The sequence below is a fragment of the Strongylocentrotus purpuratus genome, unplaced genomic scaffold, assembly GCF_000002235.5.
Source record: "Strongylocentrotus purpuratus isolate Spur 01 unplaced genomic scaffold, Spur_5.0 spur5_scaffold_21, whole genome shotgun sequence".
In the NCBI taxonomy this organism is placed as follows: Eukaryota; Metazoa; Echinodermata; class Echinoidea; order Camarodonta; family Strongylocentrotidae; genus Strongylocentrotus; species Strongylocentrotus purpuratus.
The window spans coordinates 26,472,576-26,492,070 of NW_022145607.1; the positions used below are offsets into that span (position 1 = coordinate 26,472,576).

The 19,495-nt window shown below is 38.2% G+C and overlaps 2 protein-coding genes across 2 annotated transcripts; both read left to right on the forward strand.

The window, feature by feature from the left end:
* Positions 1-3,755: 3,755 nt before the first annotated feature.
* On the forward strand, positions 3,756-12,279 carry LOC115927928. The gene is made up of 3 exons (XM_030994285.1): positions 3,756-4,232; positions 11,550-11,859; positions 12,270-12,279. Exons 1-3 carry the CDS (start codon positions 4,085-4,087, stop codon positions 12,277-12,279), a joined length of 468 nt encoding a protein of 155 aa, XP_030850145.1. The 5' UTR covers positions 3,756-4,084.
* A 169-nt stretch (positions 12,280-12,448) lies between these two features.
* Positions 12,449-19,027, forward strand: LOC115918952 (caspase-7-like). The gene is made up of 4 exons (XM_030995521.1): positions 12,449-12,746; positions 13,311-13,486; positions 16,277-16,421; positions 17,197-19,027. The coding sequence occupies exons 1-4, from the start codon at positions 12,452-12,454 to the stop codon at positions 17,430-17,432; spliced, it is 852 nt and encodes a 283-aa protein (XP_030851381.1). The 5' UTR covers positions 12,449-12,451; the 3' UTR covers positions 17,433-19,027.
* The last annotated feature ends 468 nt before the right edge of the window (positions 19,028-19,495 follow it).

Genomic DNA, 19,495 nt, shown 5'->3' on the forward strand with positions numbered 1-19,495 from the left:
AAGAAGGGCATAGAGGGAGAGAGAGAGAGAGAGAGAGAGAGAGAGAGAGAGAGGGTGAAAAGGATGATGAGGGGAGAGAGAAAGAAAACGGCGAGTGAGAGAGAGAGAGAGAGAGAGAGAGAGAGAGAGAGAGAGAGAATGGGAGAGAGATAATGGGGACTTTTATATTTGCACGTCGACATAGTGGACTGCTACGTGTGACGTCCTTTTAAGGCACTGTGACGTCAAAGGACGTCACACGTAGCAGTCCACTATGTCGACGTGCAAGTCTAAAAGTCCCTAATGACGAGTGGGAAGATACAAAGGCAGAGAATGAGGCGAAAAGAGAAAAAAGAAGACACGAGAGTATGGATAAAAACATCCGTCAACGGACCATTCCTGAAATGTTATTATACCCTCTGAATAAGTTATGACCAATAAAGATCCGAATAATTTCTCTGACCTAGTGAAATTAAGGTATTATGCACGAATTGCATTGAAAAGACAACCCTTTTGTACCTTGAATATACCTTAAGGGCCGCACCTCGCCATTGCGGTGATGAAGATACAGAAGATGGTAAGGGTCCCATGAGACCCATTTAAAAACCCAGGTTGGATAGTTGTCGTTTGAAGCTGAAGAGTTTGGAGGGATCAATGGCAGTTTGTGGCAGCTTGTTCCATTTGTTTACGAAGTCTTTTATTGAACAGATATGATTGAGAAGAGGGTGCACGGTAGATACATACTACTCCGTAATAATAACCTGCCCTGGGAAAGCTGAGTCACATTAAACGTCAATGAAAGTGCATTATGTTGAATTAATACGGAAAGCCAATAACCATGACGACGTGCTTCCAAGGAGATTTGATAAGTCGTTCATTTCACAGCAACTCATTCTACCAAATGTCCCACAGATTTGACCTTATTTTGTAGATCGTGACAGAAGAAAAAAATCGTTAAAAAAAATATAAACCGAGGGCATAACACCCTTTCACAATTTTGGGTATAAGATTTAAGTGGTAGGCAACAATCCTCGGTTGTATACTTAAAAAAATATACGATGCATGAAATTTGGCGGAGAACTGCAATGTGTGTGCGTGACTGCGTGTATGTGGGTGCGGGTGTGGGTATTTGTGTGTGTGTCGGCGCATAAATACTGTTAGTGTGTAGCTTAGGAAGCAGTTATGTTATTTGATTTGAAATTATTCCTTGGCGTCAGAAAAACAAATATTGTTTTTAGCAGTAGCCTGCTCAGACTGAATTCATTTCTCGTGGCTCTTATGCGGTGAGTCGACGCAATATAAATGGAAATCGGTGAAATAAATAAGCCATTCGAAGGGCGCTGTATGTATAATACGATATAGAGCACTAAAAATGGAATACATGTATAATTTACGTAGTTTCAAGGTATTATTGCTCGTAAAACTTGTGTTATGAAAATGCGAACAAATATTACCTTAGAGGCTTAGAAAACTTGTTTTATTACCTCAGTAAGAAAACAAAAATACTTTCATGTGAGATTGTTTTTCGAGTGTAATCCTAATACACATTTTTTTGTGATATAAATTGCTTTTGTCTTTTATATTCTGTAGCAAGCTGTTATTTTGGTTTTTCATTAACGAAATCCTAATTTTTAGAGACTATTTAAATTTTAGATGTGATATGAATATTTATGAATAATTGATATTTCATCAAATTATTGCGTTGATCGAATTAGTATCACAGCAACGCAAAATCACTTTTTGACCTTTCTGAGGTCTTACTTATTTTGAATCCGTTAACAGCAAACATATTCAGTACGTTTTCGAAATAAATGTTGTATCAATCGATTTATCGTTGGTTATTTATTTCTCTCTCGCCAGAAACTCATATGAATCTACTCTCAGGCTAATAATATAAGTGCATGATTATTGTTATTTTTGGATAAGACATAATGCCAGCAGCGCAGGCCTCTAAAGCGATATTTCTCGATGAATCATCATTTTGATAGAAAAACATAGATACTCAACCCAGGGCCGTCGCTGGAATATTCGGAATGAGGACTAGGGGGGGGGGGGGAGCAAAGAAGAACATGAATTATTGATGATAATAAATAAAAACCTTGAACTATAATGGGTGTGTGTGTGCATTTGGTCGGGGTTTGATGTCTTTTCCTTCATTGCCTCTTTCCAATCAGATGCTGTAAAATAAGATTTTGCGTTTGTTATTACTGTTGATGCTGTTCTGATTTTAATAAAAACTATGTTCATATCGACCCTCCCCCCCACCCCCACACTGACGAATGTCTGTTCATGATTTGTTCACGTAATTGTTTATCTACAATCGGAATGTTGTTATAAATCGACCGTCCACTGAGACATTTATTATCAATAATATTATGATGCGTAGAATCAATCAAATTCCATTTGTTTTACCGCAGTGAGAACGAGAAAAACTGATTCTCAAATGCTCTGATTTTTAATGACACACTGGGATATATTGTCTTTTGATTTTATTCTGACACAATGAGTGCGTTTATTGATTTTATGTTAAGATGAAGCGCGTGAGTTTTAAGAAGTTTTCTTTCGACTTGATTATCTGACGTAAAATATTGTGTGTGTAGCATTACAAAGTAGGCCCATACTAACAAGTGATCAATACCTGCTTTCGTGAATTTAATGATGTCTTTTGGAAATATCTCAATTGGAAGAGGATCGATCTATCCACTCTGGAATGTATGGGCAATATTATACTTTTGTAGTATTCCCCCCATTTTCTCTTTCTTCATTTATCAACGAGTGTCAACTTAATGGCGGCAATGGCCCTGTACACTGCAATTACCACCAGTGACTCACTCTTACTTCACATTATTGGTATCAATACTCATTGTTTTCATCCTGCTTCGCACGAAGGAACAGAACAACATTTTCTTTCTCATCCTCACTTCTCTGTTGAAAACTAGACTTCTCAAAGTTTTCTCAGCAAGTCAACACGTCTATTTATTTGAGAACATCATCTTTACAGTTCTGAATATGTTCTTTCATTCACTGAGAACAACTTTCCTTCTATCTTCACTTTTGCTTTTGCTTTAGTTTTTGTAATGATTATCTGTGGTGATTTTATGAGGATTGTGCAATATTTGGAACATTTTTATATATTTGGAGGATTCATGCCTGGGAAGCTCTACACGCACAAAGTCTGAAGTGAGGTTGGTTTTTGTTCCGCTTAGCGACCATTCCCGCTTCACTGACATAATTATTCAGATTGTCTCTTATTATAGAAAAATCTCTGTATGTTTATAGAACCGCATTTTAATCTCAGCTTAAGCTAAAGTCAAAATTTCGAAGTTCGCAAATAATAGCGATAAGATTCACCGGGCATCAAAAACATCGTATGTGCGTGTGTGTTTCAATTAGTAACGCACGCACAGACACCCTCGCGCACACACACCCTCGACTATACAATCATTTTGGACACTTAACCGTTAAACGTTCCATTGATCTGCGCAGACATCTCGCAGTTTAAAAAAGATTCTCAGGAGAACTTTGGAAATTCATAACCTTTCCTCATATTTTTAAAGCACAATCAGAATCCGCAATTTCGACGACATTCTTTAGGCCTACTTTATTTAAATGAGTATTATGATAGACATGTTTGTGTAATACTCTTCGTACAGCTGTATTTGAAAGTCTTCAGAAGGTCATGTAGGCTTAGCAAAAACATATAAAATGGAATTATTTGCCATTTTCGTCAATAATATTTGTTTAAGGTTCGCCCTATAAGGTTATAACGTGGCGTATTGCGTGGCGCTTTTGCGCGCGAATAGCTCAACAAGAAACAGCATTCTCGACACAAATTCATCGTAACGCGAGCAGACGACAAATCGACACACTGCCAGCGGTACATGCATTCTACAGACGATCACTTTGTAAGCGTTGACTCGACGCTGGGGAAATCAACACTTGGGTATGACTTGTCGGTATTTCCCCGCGTTCTAGGATACGAACACTTCTCCACGCTAAACCGCTGTGTGTATTTACTTTGGGTGTTAATCGTTTACTTTGTGGACAAATACTTTAATCTGATAAATATTACGTGCTTGAGTGGGATATTACCAAATAAGTGGTCATGGGGTCGAAATCGTCATCAAACCATCATTTGGCGGAAGAGCAGTGCGAGGAGATAGACTGGAAATTACGAAGTAAATCTTCTTCGATGTCGTCTGCTATGGAAGAGAGTAAAGCATCAAACGGTTGCGATAATGATTCGGTGGACGGTGAGTTCACATGGTTAATTAATTTGGTGTGTTTACATTATGCTTTTGATATTATGACGCCCCATCATTTTAATGTTCAATAAGCGTAAATCTGAATTCCTCATTGATGTTGATTTTTCTTTATGCATTGAAAAATTCAGGTACACTTCCAATAGGCCATGTTCGTAATGCACTCTAAGAAAAAAGGGTGCAAAAATGGGTGCAAAATCAGAAGTTGCACCCTTTACATAAAAATGAACTCTATTGAAGGAAAAGGGGTTCAAAAAAGGGTGCAATATAAGATTTTGCACCCTTCCCACAAAAATGAACCCTATCGACCAAAAAAGGGTGCGAAATAAAAGTTTGCATATTGCATGCATATTCATGATTACTTTCCACGTGTTCACACAAAAATACATTTATCATGATTTGTTAAGCAAATCATGACAATGCACATCAATTTTGTGATTTGTATTTTCCTTTGGCAATCATTGCAGGATTGAACCCCTAAAGGTGCTGCTATTGCATCGGTTTGCACCCCTAATGGAGCAGGATTGAATCATTAGGGTACTAACATGTCTCCTAAAAGGTGCAATCTGATTGAACCCATAAAGGTGCTGCTAGTGTTGCATCGGTTTGCACCCCAAAGGTGCAGGAATGAACCATAAAGGGCACTATTTCCCCTAAAAGGTTCATTCTGGCACCCTTTTAAAAGGTGCCAAATTGCACCTTTAAAAAGGGTGCAAGATTTAACCCCTAAAGGTGCTGCTATTGTTGCATCGGTTTGCACCCCTAAAGGTGCATACTTGCACCATTTTTTCTTAGTGTGTGTAATCAAATGTAATGCATATATCTTTATTAATTTGCTCATTAACAATTATTTCATTCACCTGTTACGAATAGGCCTAATTGTATTCCAATAGTCAGAATTGAATACATTAATGATTGGTATATGGAATTTGCATTCTGACTATTACTCGTAACAGGTGAATGAATTTTTTTTGTAACGAGGCACTAAACAAAGATGTGTGCATTACATTTTGATTATTTTACGAAAATGGCCTATTCATTGACCTGTTGATATACATAAATTATGATAATTTTTCTATTTGAACGGCGAAGATATATCTTTAACCTTTGCACAAATTTCTAAAAAGGAGGACAACGATGAGGAACTTTAATTTAAAGAAAAAATCCAATCTTAACGCACAACTACTTTACAAGAAAGCAGATCGAAGAATTAGGGAAGCAGAATCGGGGAAAGAGATTTAAAAGCGATGATTTTGTATATAAAGTTATACCCACGGGCACTTAAAATTGCTTGGATCGGTGATGTCAATGTGACGAAGTGCTGGACTAATTTCCCATTTGTTTCAACACACAAAATGATTAAAATGTCACTTTTAGTAAAGGTTTAGAACTCAAGGAGATACCAAATTCCCTTGTGTCATCAGATTAAACTGGATGAATATATGATAAGACGTGTCTCCTGCGGTGAGACAAACTCTGATACATGTATACAGGCATTGAATATACTCGAGTAAGGGTCACGGTCCATACATATAGCCTGCCTGTGGATATACAGACCTCGTATCACCGATTACAAATTTGAAAAACATCAGTATGAATTCTTGTGGAAAGTCATCTCCATTTGTAGAGACACAAATTTGATGCAATATGCTGAAGTGAAAGCATATTTGTAGCAATAGACCCAGGCTGACAGGAGTTATGAAAATCCGAACAAAACTGACATTTAGGAAAATTTCGGACGCAGATTAGGATCGTTGTTTTCGTCCACCCCCAAATAACAACAAAAAAAGCGATTGCTTATCAGTTTTACCAGGTGTCTGTGAAAAAACATTTCGTTTACGGCTTATGACGTTTTCATGTTGAATGACGGTAAATATTTGCAATACATGTTGGCACAAAAATCTGTAACGATCGATGTTCTTCCCCATTTTCAATAGAATTTTATATCCAAGGTAGCACCATTTTGGTATTATTATCCAAGACTTTCGAAAACTCAACCGAGTGGTTATTTAAAATACCCTATAGAGTGGTCAAGTGTGACGTCTTCAAAAGCCTATTTTTAGAGTTTCCAAATTTGAACTTCATTTTCCGAAAGAGCATCAAAACAAAATCCAAATGTTGAAAACCAAACGAATATGTTACGTATAGGCTGAGACCATCCGAATAAATAGATTTCAATAGAAAATCACTGTTATTTTGCTCTAGTTCGTAATGTTATATTATGTCACAGCTTCGGTACTCTATTGGATATCCCAAAAGGAATCATGTAGTCATTAGTGATGTTCGCACATTTCAATAGGTGACGACCCTGGATAAGTGGCTCTTGTTGATTTTTCGAAAGTCTTTGCTTTCGTGTTGATCCTAAGGATTTATATTCACATTTCTTTGCCCCAGGCTTTTCTTGCTCACTTTGGATATGTCTCGTTCAGATTCGCCACTGTAAATCAATAAAATCCTTTTTGGATGACTCTAACTAAAATAATCATGATGGTCGTTCATTTTTGTCCTAATAGTGTGTGTATAGTTCAGTTGCCTTGAATGCTCGAGTGTAAATTCGAATAATTATTTCGTAAAAGAGCTTAATCCAATTACCTGGTTCTTAGAGGCGGAGCCAGGATTCTCTTGCATAATGGGGTGGGGGAGTCCAAATTCACTGCTCAGGGGGATATCTCACATTTTCAACATCGTTTTTACTCCAAAATTTTGCTGGGCCACACGAGCACAAAATCTTAGTACACATTATTTCTGTTGTGTATTTGATGAATGCGAGGTTGGGATTTGTCAGTGGTGGGGAGGGGAGAGGGGGTGCATACCCTTTTTTGAACTGCCCTCCGCATACAACGCTAATAATCATGGACAGCGACCCGGTAGACCTTCAGGAGAACTTGGGTCTGCTATGACCCAAGCAGACTGATGTAAAGATGCAGACAACAGAAGCATTTCAAGTCATTATCGATTGGACTATCATCATCTCGATAACAAATCTGTGCCATGATTAGGTCATATTTATGTACTTTCTAGACAATACTGCAGACGACAGTGTCTGGGTATCTAACCAGAAAGTCAAAGATTTCAAAGGTTCACATAGTACAGTCTGAGAAACCGTTAGGGGGTAACAGGATTACATACAAGAAAATATATCCATCACTCAAACCAAGGATCTTAATGTGTCTTCCCTAGTGCTTGATTTTAAATTAAAATTCGGTGTTTATTCCAATGAGTCCATTCGCGATTTTACTTCTTCCACCATACACGTACCTTTTCCTGGAAAATATATTAAATACGATATAGGGGATATAGGCTTACTCCACACTGTCTATTGGAGGATAAAAAATGCTCCGCTCTCCAACCCTCCTCCTTTCCCCCTCTCTTTAAGTCACTTTCTCTCTCTCGCTCTCCTTTTAACAACCATTCCAATCTCCGCATGTACAGTATTCTATAGTATTAGCACATTGGTTTGAACTTAATAAACGGTGGCGCCGTCGACTTCTGCTCTGGAATTGAAAACGGAATTCGCGAGGGAGCCGCAATCCGTGCAATCCATTCTTGCAAATTAAATGACAGATAAGTAGTGTGATTCGGATTGATGCCATTGTCATCAGTGCATTCGAAGATCTAGACGTATTAGATTCCTCAATCCTCACTTCATCATTGAACGTTATTTGGCAGAGTCACGGTTCGTCTTTTTTAAACATTTGCTGTGGAAGAATGAGCCCGAGTCAAATTTTGAAATGCTACATGCTCACATGCATGTGCCTTTTCTCGTTGTGGCAAATAGGTGTGCTTCCCCCACCTATTTGCCACAATAAGAACAATCATAAAAGGCAGCCCCTGACCATGCCCTTTAAAAGTGAATAGCTTATTTGTTAGTGCAAAGGAATTGTTTGCGAGAATATAATTTATAAAGTTTACTGATTAATATAAAGTGTCATAGATATTGATAAATGGAGTCATGAAAGGATATAATCATGTGCAATCACTTCCTGAAAAGAGGTAAGAAAAATTATACCAGTTTGATGGGTAACAATGTAGTATCGAAAAGGGTTACACATATTATTAAAACTTGATCATGAGGCGAAAATAAAACTTTAAAAAGACAAACTGGTGACCCTGCATCCTGTAGGGGAAAATAAATCAAGGTCTTACAATACACATGTGTTTAATGTTGAACTCTGATTAAAAGTAGTCAAAAATAGGCGAGAACAACGTTTATAAGGGCTATCTGTCCGAATGGACTGCAGCTTAGAATATTATTTAAAGCGAAATGATCTAAAATTTGGCATAAATATACACTACTGAATGACACGAGCCGTAACAAACTAAAAACGTGAACAACAGCATTACTGAAAACAACATATACGAATAATGATTATTCTTAATAACTGTTTTCAGTGTCACATCAGATTACTAGATTACAATTCATTATGACGTAGACTCCCAGATCATTGAATACCTGTCATATCTTGTGATAATGAAGCATATCAAAGTTGTTTGTATTTAAACTTGAGTTATACGTGTTGATCTACATGCAATCAAATTTTTGCTCCTTTGAAGTGCTCACAAACGCAAACTTTGCCCTATTTATTATTATCACAAAGATAACATTATAATTTATGCTGAAGATATATTCGTATACATGTCTAAGTTATATTACCGTAGCAAGTAGGTTATACAACCCTCAATTTCCTTTGACTTTTCCTTTTCCTCTCTTTCCCACTCTTTCCCTTTCTTTTTCTCCCATTGTAGTCTCTTTTATATTAAAGTACACCGATTTAGAAAATGTACTGGTCATAATTTTCATCACAAGACAATGTTCATTCCAATAATAATATTGTCCCCCCCCCCACACTCTCTCTCTCTCTCTCTCCCTCTCCTTCTCTCTTTCTCTAGCATTCTCTGTAGGTCTATTTATCTTTCTTTTTCCTCTTTGTCTTTGCGTTTGTAGTCTGTCCGTATTTTTCTTTCTCGCCCGCTGTCTAGATCTTTCTCTCTATCTCTCTCTCTCTCTCTTACACTCTCTCCATTTCTTTATATCCTTTCCTCTCCCCTGTTCGTTTCTCTCTCTGTCTCTCTGTCTCTCTCTCTCTCTATCTATCTCCCCCTTTCTATTTTTCCCCTCTATAATTAGGCTAGTCTTATGAGACTAGATTGACTCGTCTGGATTCAAAACGTGCTTCATTGACGTTCATCAGGAAGCTATCAAATGTACTACTATAATACATGTAACAGATTCTAATACCATGAAACTGGGGAAGATTCACGAAGAAATTCGTTAAGGGTTGTTCAATTATGGCGCGTTGAACCGCTGCAAAAAAAAACTCAGAGTTTTTCTTATAGGTTTTTTTGTTAACGTGTTATAAGATACAGAAATGCGAAGTTTATTATATTTTACGTCAGCAATCCATCATGAAAAAAAATAATAAAAAACGCAGTGTCATATCTGAACGAGCCTGAAGTGGGGTACATAGTACCTGCATCAGGATATAACGTTCCATTGTGTCACGAGGACTATCTATAATCAAGATTAAGCTTTCATGAACTATTGTTTATTATGTCTGGCTTGGTCAACATTCACTATATCTAATGCTTTTGGTGTTCATGCAACTCGTCATTAGAAGTCGCTCAACTTTAATCATGATCATGGTATTGTTCTTGTTTACTTTTAACTCTGAGACATAGTCAGCTTTCCTGCCTTTTATCCACTCTAATTGAAGGTTGTTAACATATAATCGTGTGATCCAAAACTGGAGTACCCATTCGTGAAGTTTGCTTGATATTTCCAATTGATTGTTTGCATTGTGTCACGTCCTCTTTCGGTTGCATATACGTGAACAGCAGATATGGAATTTATTTGTACATACTGCAATTGATAACGAGTATACGTTTATTGCTTGATATTTCTAATTGAATGTTTGCTTCGTCTCACGTCCTCTTCCGATTGCTTATACGAGAACAGCAGATACGGAATGTATTGTTTACATACACATCAATATATACGTTTATACTTTAAGACAGTTAAAATGGTTCCGGCTCATTTGGATGGACGTCATTTCAGTCTAAAGATACGAGTCGGGAAGAAAACAAAATCAACATGATCATTCATCAATAGAATCGGTGTACTCTTCCGGAAGACGATTTACTGTTATTGGTTTATTGAAAAGGAGATACAGTCAAACCTACTTTAGTGACTACTTGTCACTTGTCTACAAAGACCACCTGCCTACAAAGACCACATTTTGAATTTCCCTTGAAAATAATTTTTCAGTGAAACATGTACTAAAGGCACCTGTACATACTAATACCACCTGCCTATAATGACCACTTTTCTTGTATCCCTACACTCTAAGAAAAAACCCTTTACATAAAAATGAACCCTATTGAAGGAAAAGGGGTTCAAAAAAGGGTGCAATATAAGATTTTGCACCCTTCCCACAAAAATGAACCCTAACGACCCAAAAAGGTGCAAAATAAAAGTTTGCATATTGCATGCATATTCATGATTACTTTCCACGTGTTCACATACAAATACATTTATCATATGATTTGTTAAGCAAATTATGACAATGCACATCAATTTTGTGATTTGTATTTTCCTTCGGCGCTCATTAACCAATAGATTATTTGGCTGATCATGTTACAATTACATTCACGTTTTAGCAATATATATATATTGATTATATGATTACTAACCAAGAAACATGCATGTTTAATATGTATTTGTGTACGAGCAAATGTCACGAGGCGTTGTGGCGTGCGCCTGTAATCCAGCTAAAACAGTGGAAGTTACAAACTGATTCAGCCGAGGACGCAGGTTCGAAACTGAGCCACGTCTTTCGGATGGTGACGTTTAAAGGTCTGTCCCAGACGTAAATAATCATTTCTGATTGATACACGTCTGTAAAAACCCAATACACACACACGAGTATTCCTCGATGATGGGTGCAGGATTGCACCTTTTAAAGGGTGCAGGATTGAACCCCTTAATGTGTTGCTATTGTTGCATCGGTTTGCACCCCTAAAGGTGCAGGATTGAACCATAAAGGGTACTAACATTTCCCCCAAAAGGTTCAATCTGGCACCCTTTTGAAGGGTGCAGGATTGCACCTTTAAAAAGGGTGCAGGATTTAACCCCTAAAAGTGCTGCTATTGTTGCATCGGTTTGAACCCCTAAAGGTGCACAGTGCACCATTTTTTCTTAATGTGTAGGGTGGTATTTATAGACAGGTTTCACTGTACTTAAACTTTGCAAGAGTTATAGCTATATTCAATTTGAACGACTTTGGTAAACAAAATTTGTTTTTCTTTCAGGACATTCCACCAGTATGAGCCGAACCTCAGCTGGCCTCAGTCACGATTTCGGGGAAGACTACGCCGGTGTTAGAGAACTTGGGGAAGAAGAACCCGCTTTCGACATCAACGAGAACTTCGACTTCGATTCGGACCGCATCACAGTCGACTCGGACATGATGACCATGGACAGCATCTGTGATGGTTTCGACGTGGTTGAAATCGGGGATCATCGTGACGTCGGCATCGGAAAACGGCAACGTCCCAGTAGGGCAGCCATCTTGGCAGGTGATAAGGCATCTGACAAACACAGTTCACCTGATAGAACAAGGCAAGTTGCTTTTATTATAGGGTGGGTTTTTCGTGTCTGTATAATCTAAAACGATTTAAAATGCTACATGAATATATATCATGTATATATATGTAATAATATATACGTTAAAACAAGACATGTAGAATCTATTTTAATAAATTTCTATGCAGCGGCGGAGCTAGAATCGTGGTTCAAAGATAAAATTTGTTCACTATACAATGCAACACTATACAATGTGACACTTACACAGTGAACCGAGGACATCAGTTGTACTAAAAAATGTGTGTCCCCAAAAAATTTGATTAAAAACAAATCATGTTTATTGTATTCTGGTCAGGTGTCCATTCCTCTCTTCCCGACCTTTTATTTTTCATTTTTTCTCATATTTTCTCATTTTTATTTGCATTCTTGCCACAGAATTCATACAGTGTCCCGTAGCAGTTGTATGTAAATAGTTTGAAACTAAAGACAATGTGTAGCCTAATATCTGAATGCACTATGAACAGAGACAGTTTTAAGATATCGAATCCAAAAAGAAAATCATGCAATCATTCAAACAAAATGAAAATACGAGTATGTTCTTATTTGCATTTCTTCCATCAGGTCCGCCATGGTAACCGATTCGAACATACCAAATGGAGACATTTCACACTCGTTACAACAGCTGCAGAAACTAAATATTAGAAGTACCGTTCAACCTGTGGTTTACAAGATGGACTATCCGTGTCGAGGAAAGGCGGTGATTGTCAATCAGACCCGGTTCGATCCGATGACTGGCATGTCGAACCGGGAAGGAACAGACCCGGATATTGAAGGACTTGATCGAGTGTTTAGCAATCTCGGCTTCCGGACCGAGGCTCATAGTGATCTGACGATAGACGAATTTAGAAAACTTCTCAAAGAACGTAAGTTATCCTTGGAAATGACTTTCCATACGACTTTCTGAGTGATAGAGTGGTTGTGCTAAAATAAGTAGGACAGACGAATTTACTGTTTAAGAAATTGTTTGTTTTTCAGATGTGCGAAGTTAAATTCATATATATATATATATATATATTTAGTTATATTATAAAAAGTTATCGAAGAAATAACATAAATATGATTCGAAACTTATTAAATGCAGCGTTCACTTCGCACAATCTAAATACATAGCAGATAGACCAAACACCCTTCCAAAATCAGGAAAATATCGACTTTTAAGACATAGTTGTTCAGATTTCATCATACCTTGGCAAGACTGTAAATTTCTGTGGTCAAGTCGATACAAAAAGCTCATGATTACCAAAAGGAAATTCCGTTATCTGCAAGTAGTATTATCTTTTCAATGAGCAAAGTCTCTAGAACATGACCGCTTCTTCATTCAAATATTAGCAACTTGAAGTACTCATTACACGTACAGCAAATACCATACTTCGATTTTATGCCACAATCGTGATGTTATTGTGCATTGTCTTCCATTTTGCTTCCAGTCAGCATTGAAGATTTCAGCAACGACGATTGCTTACTGTTCATCGCCATGAGTCACGGCGAAGAGGGCGTCCTATACTGTAGAGATGGCACAGTGGCAGTTGACGAGTTAGTTTGTCGCCTGAAAGGGATCATGTGCCCGACACTAGTTGGAAAACCAAAGCTCTTCTTTATACAGGTTTGCATTTATCAAAAATTTTCACGATAAGCTCCTTATATTTATGCACGGATTAACATTTCCAACTGGAAAAATAGATCATGGTTTCTTACTAAAATATAGATATCTTATGTCTTCTTAGAACTTTATTGATAAATATATATGACTCTTTAGATAAATCAATAAAGTTCTGAGAATGGGTACACTCTCTCGCTATAAAAATAATGAATCATAAATCACATTGGAAATAATATCGCTAGTGACATTCGTTTGTCTCGCAATGTATGGTCAACAAGGGATCTAACAGATCACGACGTTTCGTGCTCCGCTGCAACACTTCGTCAGGTGATAAAATATATTGTTGATCATACATTGCGAGACAAACGAATGTCACTAGCGATATTATTTCCGATACTATATCCGCAATGAGTAATATATTTAGCATGAATCATAATTATTGTTGTCACAATTACCTCATGAAGTTGAGGTAAGATAAACATAGTTTCTACTTTATGGGCAACGATGCACCTGTACTGTTACAACCTCTGATTAGATCACCCATCTTTGTATACAAGAGAGCAGAGTCCCCCTTTACCAGCTTATCGCGTGTTTTAATAGGTCAGTGTTACTGGAAATGTTCACTTATTAAAAACGTCCTCTTATTATTTAAAGCATTCGTATGAGAGTGAAACGAGAATTACAAAATACAAGATCACACGGTTACATTCGGTTCGTACAGAGTTGAACTGTCATCGTACGATTTCATGAGGCACAACTTATCCATCATGTTGATTGTACTCACTTCGTAAAGCTCATAACTCCGCACGATGTCCCCCAGTAAATGGAAACAGTTGGTTTAGTGCAGGGCAATCGACCGCCTCAAAAAAGAAACATTAACATAATGCTGTAGTAATAAACCATAAAAAGGTTTCTAAAAATGCCTAGAGTAGAGGTCTTAATTACGAAGCAAGTCGTTGACATTTTACAGCGGTGATCTAGACCTTAAGATGTGGAAGCGAGGACGTATCCTCGGTTGGATATGAGCATGATTAGTGTCTACTATTGTGGGTCATAAACGTTGCTCCGGTGACTGCTGTGCGAAGCAACTCACTCCCGCTAGATCCCTCCCTTCTTCTCCTACTTTTCCATCAAACTGTAACTTTACGACTCTCTCTCTCTCTCTCCATAAGTATATATTCTCTCTCTCTCTCTTCAAGAACAAAACTTATCTAGCTATCTTTTCATGTCCTACATTAATCATCCACGCGCTTACAAACACACCTTCCCTTCTCTTCTTTAGTAAAAATCGTTCTTCCTACCTCATTATAAATGACACAAAAACACGCACACACACAAACAAATCCCCTCTCTCTCTCTCTCTCTCTTAATATCTCTCTCTGTCTTTCTTTCTTTTCTCTCTCTCTCTCTCCCTCGCTACCACCACCCCCTTGGACTATTCTTCTCCAGTAATAACTGCTCGAGTTATTGTCTTACCATCTTCCTTTCATAATTACTATAGATTGCTACTATTAAGTACATCTCGTTTGCCTCCTGTGACTTCGGCTCTTACGAAGATGGTGTCATTAAACTTGAAATCATAATTCCGTTAATACAGTAGACGAGACAAAATAAACGCTCTAAAATAAAAGTATTTTGATAAAACATTTGGAGAGAGCGAAATAGTTTGTTTCTCTCAGAATGACGTCAGGGCAATCTAGAATGTGAAGGGGTGGTGGTGTCTTGGAGGCCGCTCTTACAATAGGATAACATAATGTGAGAGCAGCATGATTTGCTCAGGATATGCCAATCTTGGCGTCGTTTAGTTGCAAGGTCTCTGGTTCATTTCCTATCTCTTTCATTCTTTTTTTAAAACTATCAAATGTTAAATGTCTTAAGCTACAGTCCCATATACGTCCCGGACCGTCCCGGACCATCCCGGACCCCATCCGGGGTGATCCGGGATTCGGTCCGTGTTGACACCGTGTTGGCACCGGGGTGGTCCTGGATGGTCCTGGATGGTCCTGGATGGTCCTGGATGGTCCTGGGCGGTCCGGGAGTCGACCCCGGATGTTTTTGACGGTCAAAAACTGCCGGGGTGGTCCGGGACGGTCCGGGACAATAGTTTGATCCGGGGTGATCCGTGTAGCCACCGTGCTGGGTCCGGGGTCATCCGTAGTGGCGCCGGGACGGTCCGTGTTGATCCGTGGCAGTCCGGGAGTGAGTTATTGACCGCCCAGGACCATCCAGGACCATCCAGGACCATCCAGGACCATCCAGGACCACCCCGGTGCCAACACGGTGTCAACACGGACCGAATCCCGGATCACCCCGGATGGGGTCCGGGATGGTCCGGGACGGTCCGGGACGTATATGGGACTGTAGCTTTAAAAGCATCACACTTTTTTTGAACAAAACATCCCAGACCATCCCGGATCACCCCAGACCATGGTCCGGGATGGTCCGGAGTGGTCCGTGCTCGTCCGTGCTGGTCCGGCTTTATATGGGACTGGGGCTTTACTTCGAATCTTCGGTTCATCGCGTCGGGTCGGGTGGTCGCGTTGCCCGACCTTTTGTGAAAACATGCCCCTTCATTGACGAAATGTCGGGGTAAATGTTTGTTAAACAAGCCCTCTCATTTATAATTGGTCTGGTCCAATTCACTATGTGAAAACCTTTCGGCAAACGTACAAAAGGTCGCATTGTCTTCCACTTTCGTTTCACGTTAGGTCGTGTAACGTGACTACCCGCGTACGTTATGCCAGTTTATTGATTTATATAATTAAAGATCTATTCTTTCTAAATTCTGTACAGGCATGCAGAGGCACCCAGATGGACCATGGTGTTCGTGTTCCTGCCGGTGAGGGCGACGATGAACCTGATGCTGCCCTCGGCCAGAAAATGTTTTACACTATTCCGGTGGAGGCAGATTTTCTTATGGCATTTTCATCAACGCCAGGTGAAAACTAAAGCATTTCCTTCAAATTCGTAATTTCTATGAAATATGTTTTTGTTTTCCCTTTATATACTTTAACTGTAAATGCCAGAGTTATGTAAGTATTTGAAGATGAATCGCTTTTACTTTTCAGTAGATCTTCGATGGACTAACGATTTGCCAAACACATTTTAAACACTTATCAACATTAATATGTTCAATTATTAATACCCTTATGCTAATTTGGTTTGATAAAATGTTCCTGTTAATGTTTTTATTTCATTATTTGTTATTATAATTATCATTACTATTATCAAATTATTGCTTCAAATTAGCAGGGGCAGATCCTGGACTTTGTAAAGACGGGGGCAGATTTCCTCTCCAAAAATCTTTTGCTAGAACAACAGAAAAGGTTTTTTCTTCCTATTTATCGGGGGATTTTTGAGTCAGCTCGGACACAAAACACAATCTATGAGGGCACAATTCTGTTTATGTACCAGTAAAGGGAGTAATGCACCGTTGGGTTTGAATATGGGCAAGGCCGGTTGACCCCCTTCCCCTAACTCCACCTGATACCTCCCCTGGCTGGGGAATTCTGGGGGCGTTTAACAAAACTTGTCATTAGTGACAAACGACAGTTTTTGTTATAAGCTACTGAAATCCTTGCTTCTGATTGGTCATTAGCAGATTTATTACTGAGTTTTGTCATTTGTCATTGAAAAAAGGCTGTGTGGAACGGGTATATTTCCTTAAACGTTGATTTATATGTATTTTTGTGTTGTCCTTTTATCTCCTGAAGGTTACTACTCGTGGCGGAGTATCCGAGAAGGATCGTGGTTCATACAAGCCATCATTACCATCTTTGAGAAATACGGAACGTGCATGGATGTGAATCAAATGATGACCCGTGTGAACAGAGCGGTCGCTTATCGATACGAATCGATATCCGGTGACGAGCGGTACAACGGGCGAAAGCAGATGCCTTGTTTTGTGTCCACACTAACGAAAGAACTTTACTTCATACCGAAGAAATAATGAACGAGTGATATTCATTGCATATTTATTATTAATTTGTACAAATTTAGAGACAATGACTATCGGCTAGATGTTTCACTATGCAAAGTGTTTAACAATGCTTGCAAAAGCACAGAAAAGCTTTGTGTTTTTGACACCTTTCGCGGAAGACCTGTAGATCTGGGAACACTTCATTCCGAATGAAATGAAGAACAAATGATTTTTTAAGGAATACATTATTTATAATCATGTAAAGATTTAAAAACACCGACAATGAGCTTGGCTGATATTATTGTTCGAAATGGAGAGGCTGCAACTGCGAGAGCAACACATACGAATGATGCCGTGTTTTTATTTTAACTTTCGTGGAAGATCTATAACATCAATGATCAACGGTATTGACCATGATGTGGAATCTTGACATTGACATGAAACGTTTGTCAGCTAATTATTAAAAGCATTCAATGCTTAAATTGTATTTCACTCGACGATCATGATCAGTAGCCGTGTTTTGTGAATTTTTGTCTCAACGTTACAAATGAAGTATTTATACACCGATGAAATCGTGGAAATACAACGAGCACTGACCAGTTACACATTATAAAATATAGTGTATAACTGTAAAGATATGAGAAAAACAAAGACTGTTTAGTTTATCAATGTATACATTGAATATTTGCTCAAATTTGCAAGAGAAAGCAGGTAGATGCCAAAATGGCAAACTAACGCTCGAGTCGAATATATACATGTTTTTAAAAAAGACGATTTGAGCTCAGTTTATTGATGTTTCAAATCCGGCAGATGACCTATAAATACTATGTTAACGTTCACGAGAAAACGTCGTACCGAATATGTTGCGGGAATGCTGAAATTTGAAATGAACATGCAAGTATTAATGTTTAAGGAATAATAACTTACCAGCTTTGTTATATTTTAATCATTACTTTGATGGATGGATTCTGCTTGATTTATCATCGGAGGAGCAGATTTCTTGCCCGTCGTTGTATATAGTGCCTTGGTTATTTTCGCAAGGGGCAGACAAAAGTGCAAACAACCTGTGAAACAAAAATTTGGCATTGGTTTACTGGGTAGGGGTAGGGGATCATGTTGCCCTAATCTTCCCTTTTATTCCAAATTTAGTTATAGTTTTCTGAACTGTGAACGGGACAAGATGCGTCATTGTCCGGATTCAATTTTATATTCATTCTCTGCAAGAAACCAGCTTTCGTGATTCTTCATCATTATAAATGAAATATCTCTTCTTTGAACAACAAGATTAATCGCAAATGTTTCCGATCGATCAATTCATTGGCATATTCGATACTTTAAGGTATATCCATATAATTCGTGATCTCATTATGTATTATGTCATTCTCATGCCCCCATATTTCAATGGGAGATGGACAAGACAAAATAGAAATTGCGTGGGGTTCAATTTCCGATTTTTTAAAAAACATTTGCTATTTTGTTTGTGTGTGTGCATACAAATGACTTTGTTCAATACTTTCTCGTATTTCCAAGTATTAAAATAAGCGCATCGTCTTTAGATATTGATTGTTTGATGAAAGAAATATGAATGTTTATCATAATGAGAATAACAGCACGCATTTTTCTAATATCTTGTGAACTTGTAGTCATTTCTATGAATCATGTCTTCTCTCTTTCCTTCTTTCTCCCCCCTCCAAGTATCCCTTTATGTTTAAATCACATCGAATGGTGAACTGATGTGATCAGTTGTAATAAAAATAAAAACATTTACAATCTAGAGGAGAAAATAATTTTGGATCGCAATTGAATTCACATCTAGGCATACAAACACAGCCTACAAGAAACATATGGATATATTTATATATGATTCTGTTTCTTCCAAAATTATTTTAAAGCCAGATAGAGATAGAGAAGGGGTGGTTGAATAAAACATCGGGGAAAAGAGTAAGAGAGGAATACAGTCAGAGTTGGTGAGCGAGATCGAGATGGAGATCGAGATGGAGATCGAGAGAGAGAGAGAGAGAGAGAGAGAGAGAGAGAAAGAGAGAGATTGAGTGGGAGAGACTAGGAACTGTGTGTGTGTGTGTGTTTTTTTT

Bases quoted from the DNA above. Each gene is read 5' to 3' on its own strand.
- LOC115927928 (XM_030994285.1), top strand. From the start codon at position 4,085: ATGGGGTCGAAATCGTCATCAAACCATCATTTGGCGGAAGAGCAGTGC. The intron at 4,233-11,549 runs GTGAGTTCACAT...TTTTTCTTTCAG, and splicing joins CGATAATGATTCGGTGGACG to GACATTCCACCAGTATGAGC.
- LOC115918952 (XM_030995521.1), top strand. From the start codon at position 12,452: ATGGTAACCGATTCGAACATACCAAATGGAGACATTTCACACTCGTTA. The intron at 13,487-16,276 runs GTTTGCATTTAT...AATTCTGTACAG, and splicing joins CAAAGCTCTTCTTTATACAG to GCATGCAGAGGCACCCAGAT. The intron at 16,422-17,196 runs GTGAAAACTAAA...TATCTCCTGAAG, and splicing joins GGCATTTTCATCAACGCCAG to GTTACTACTCGTGGCGGAGT.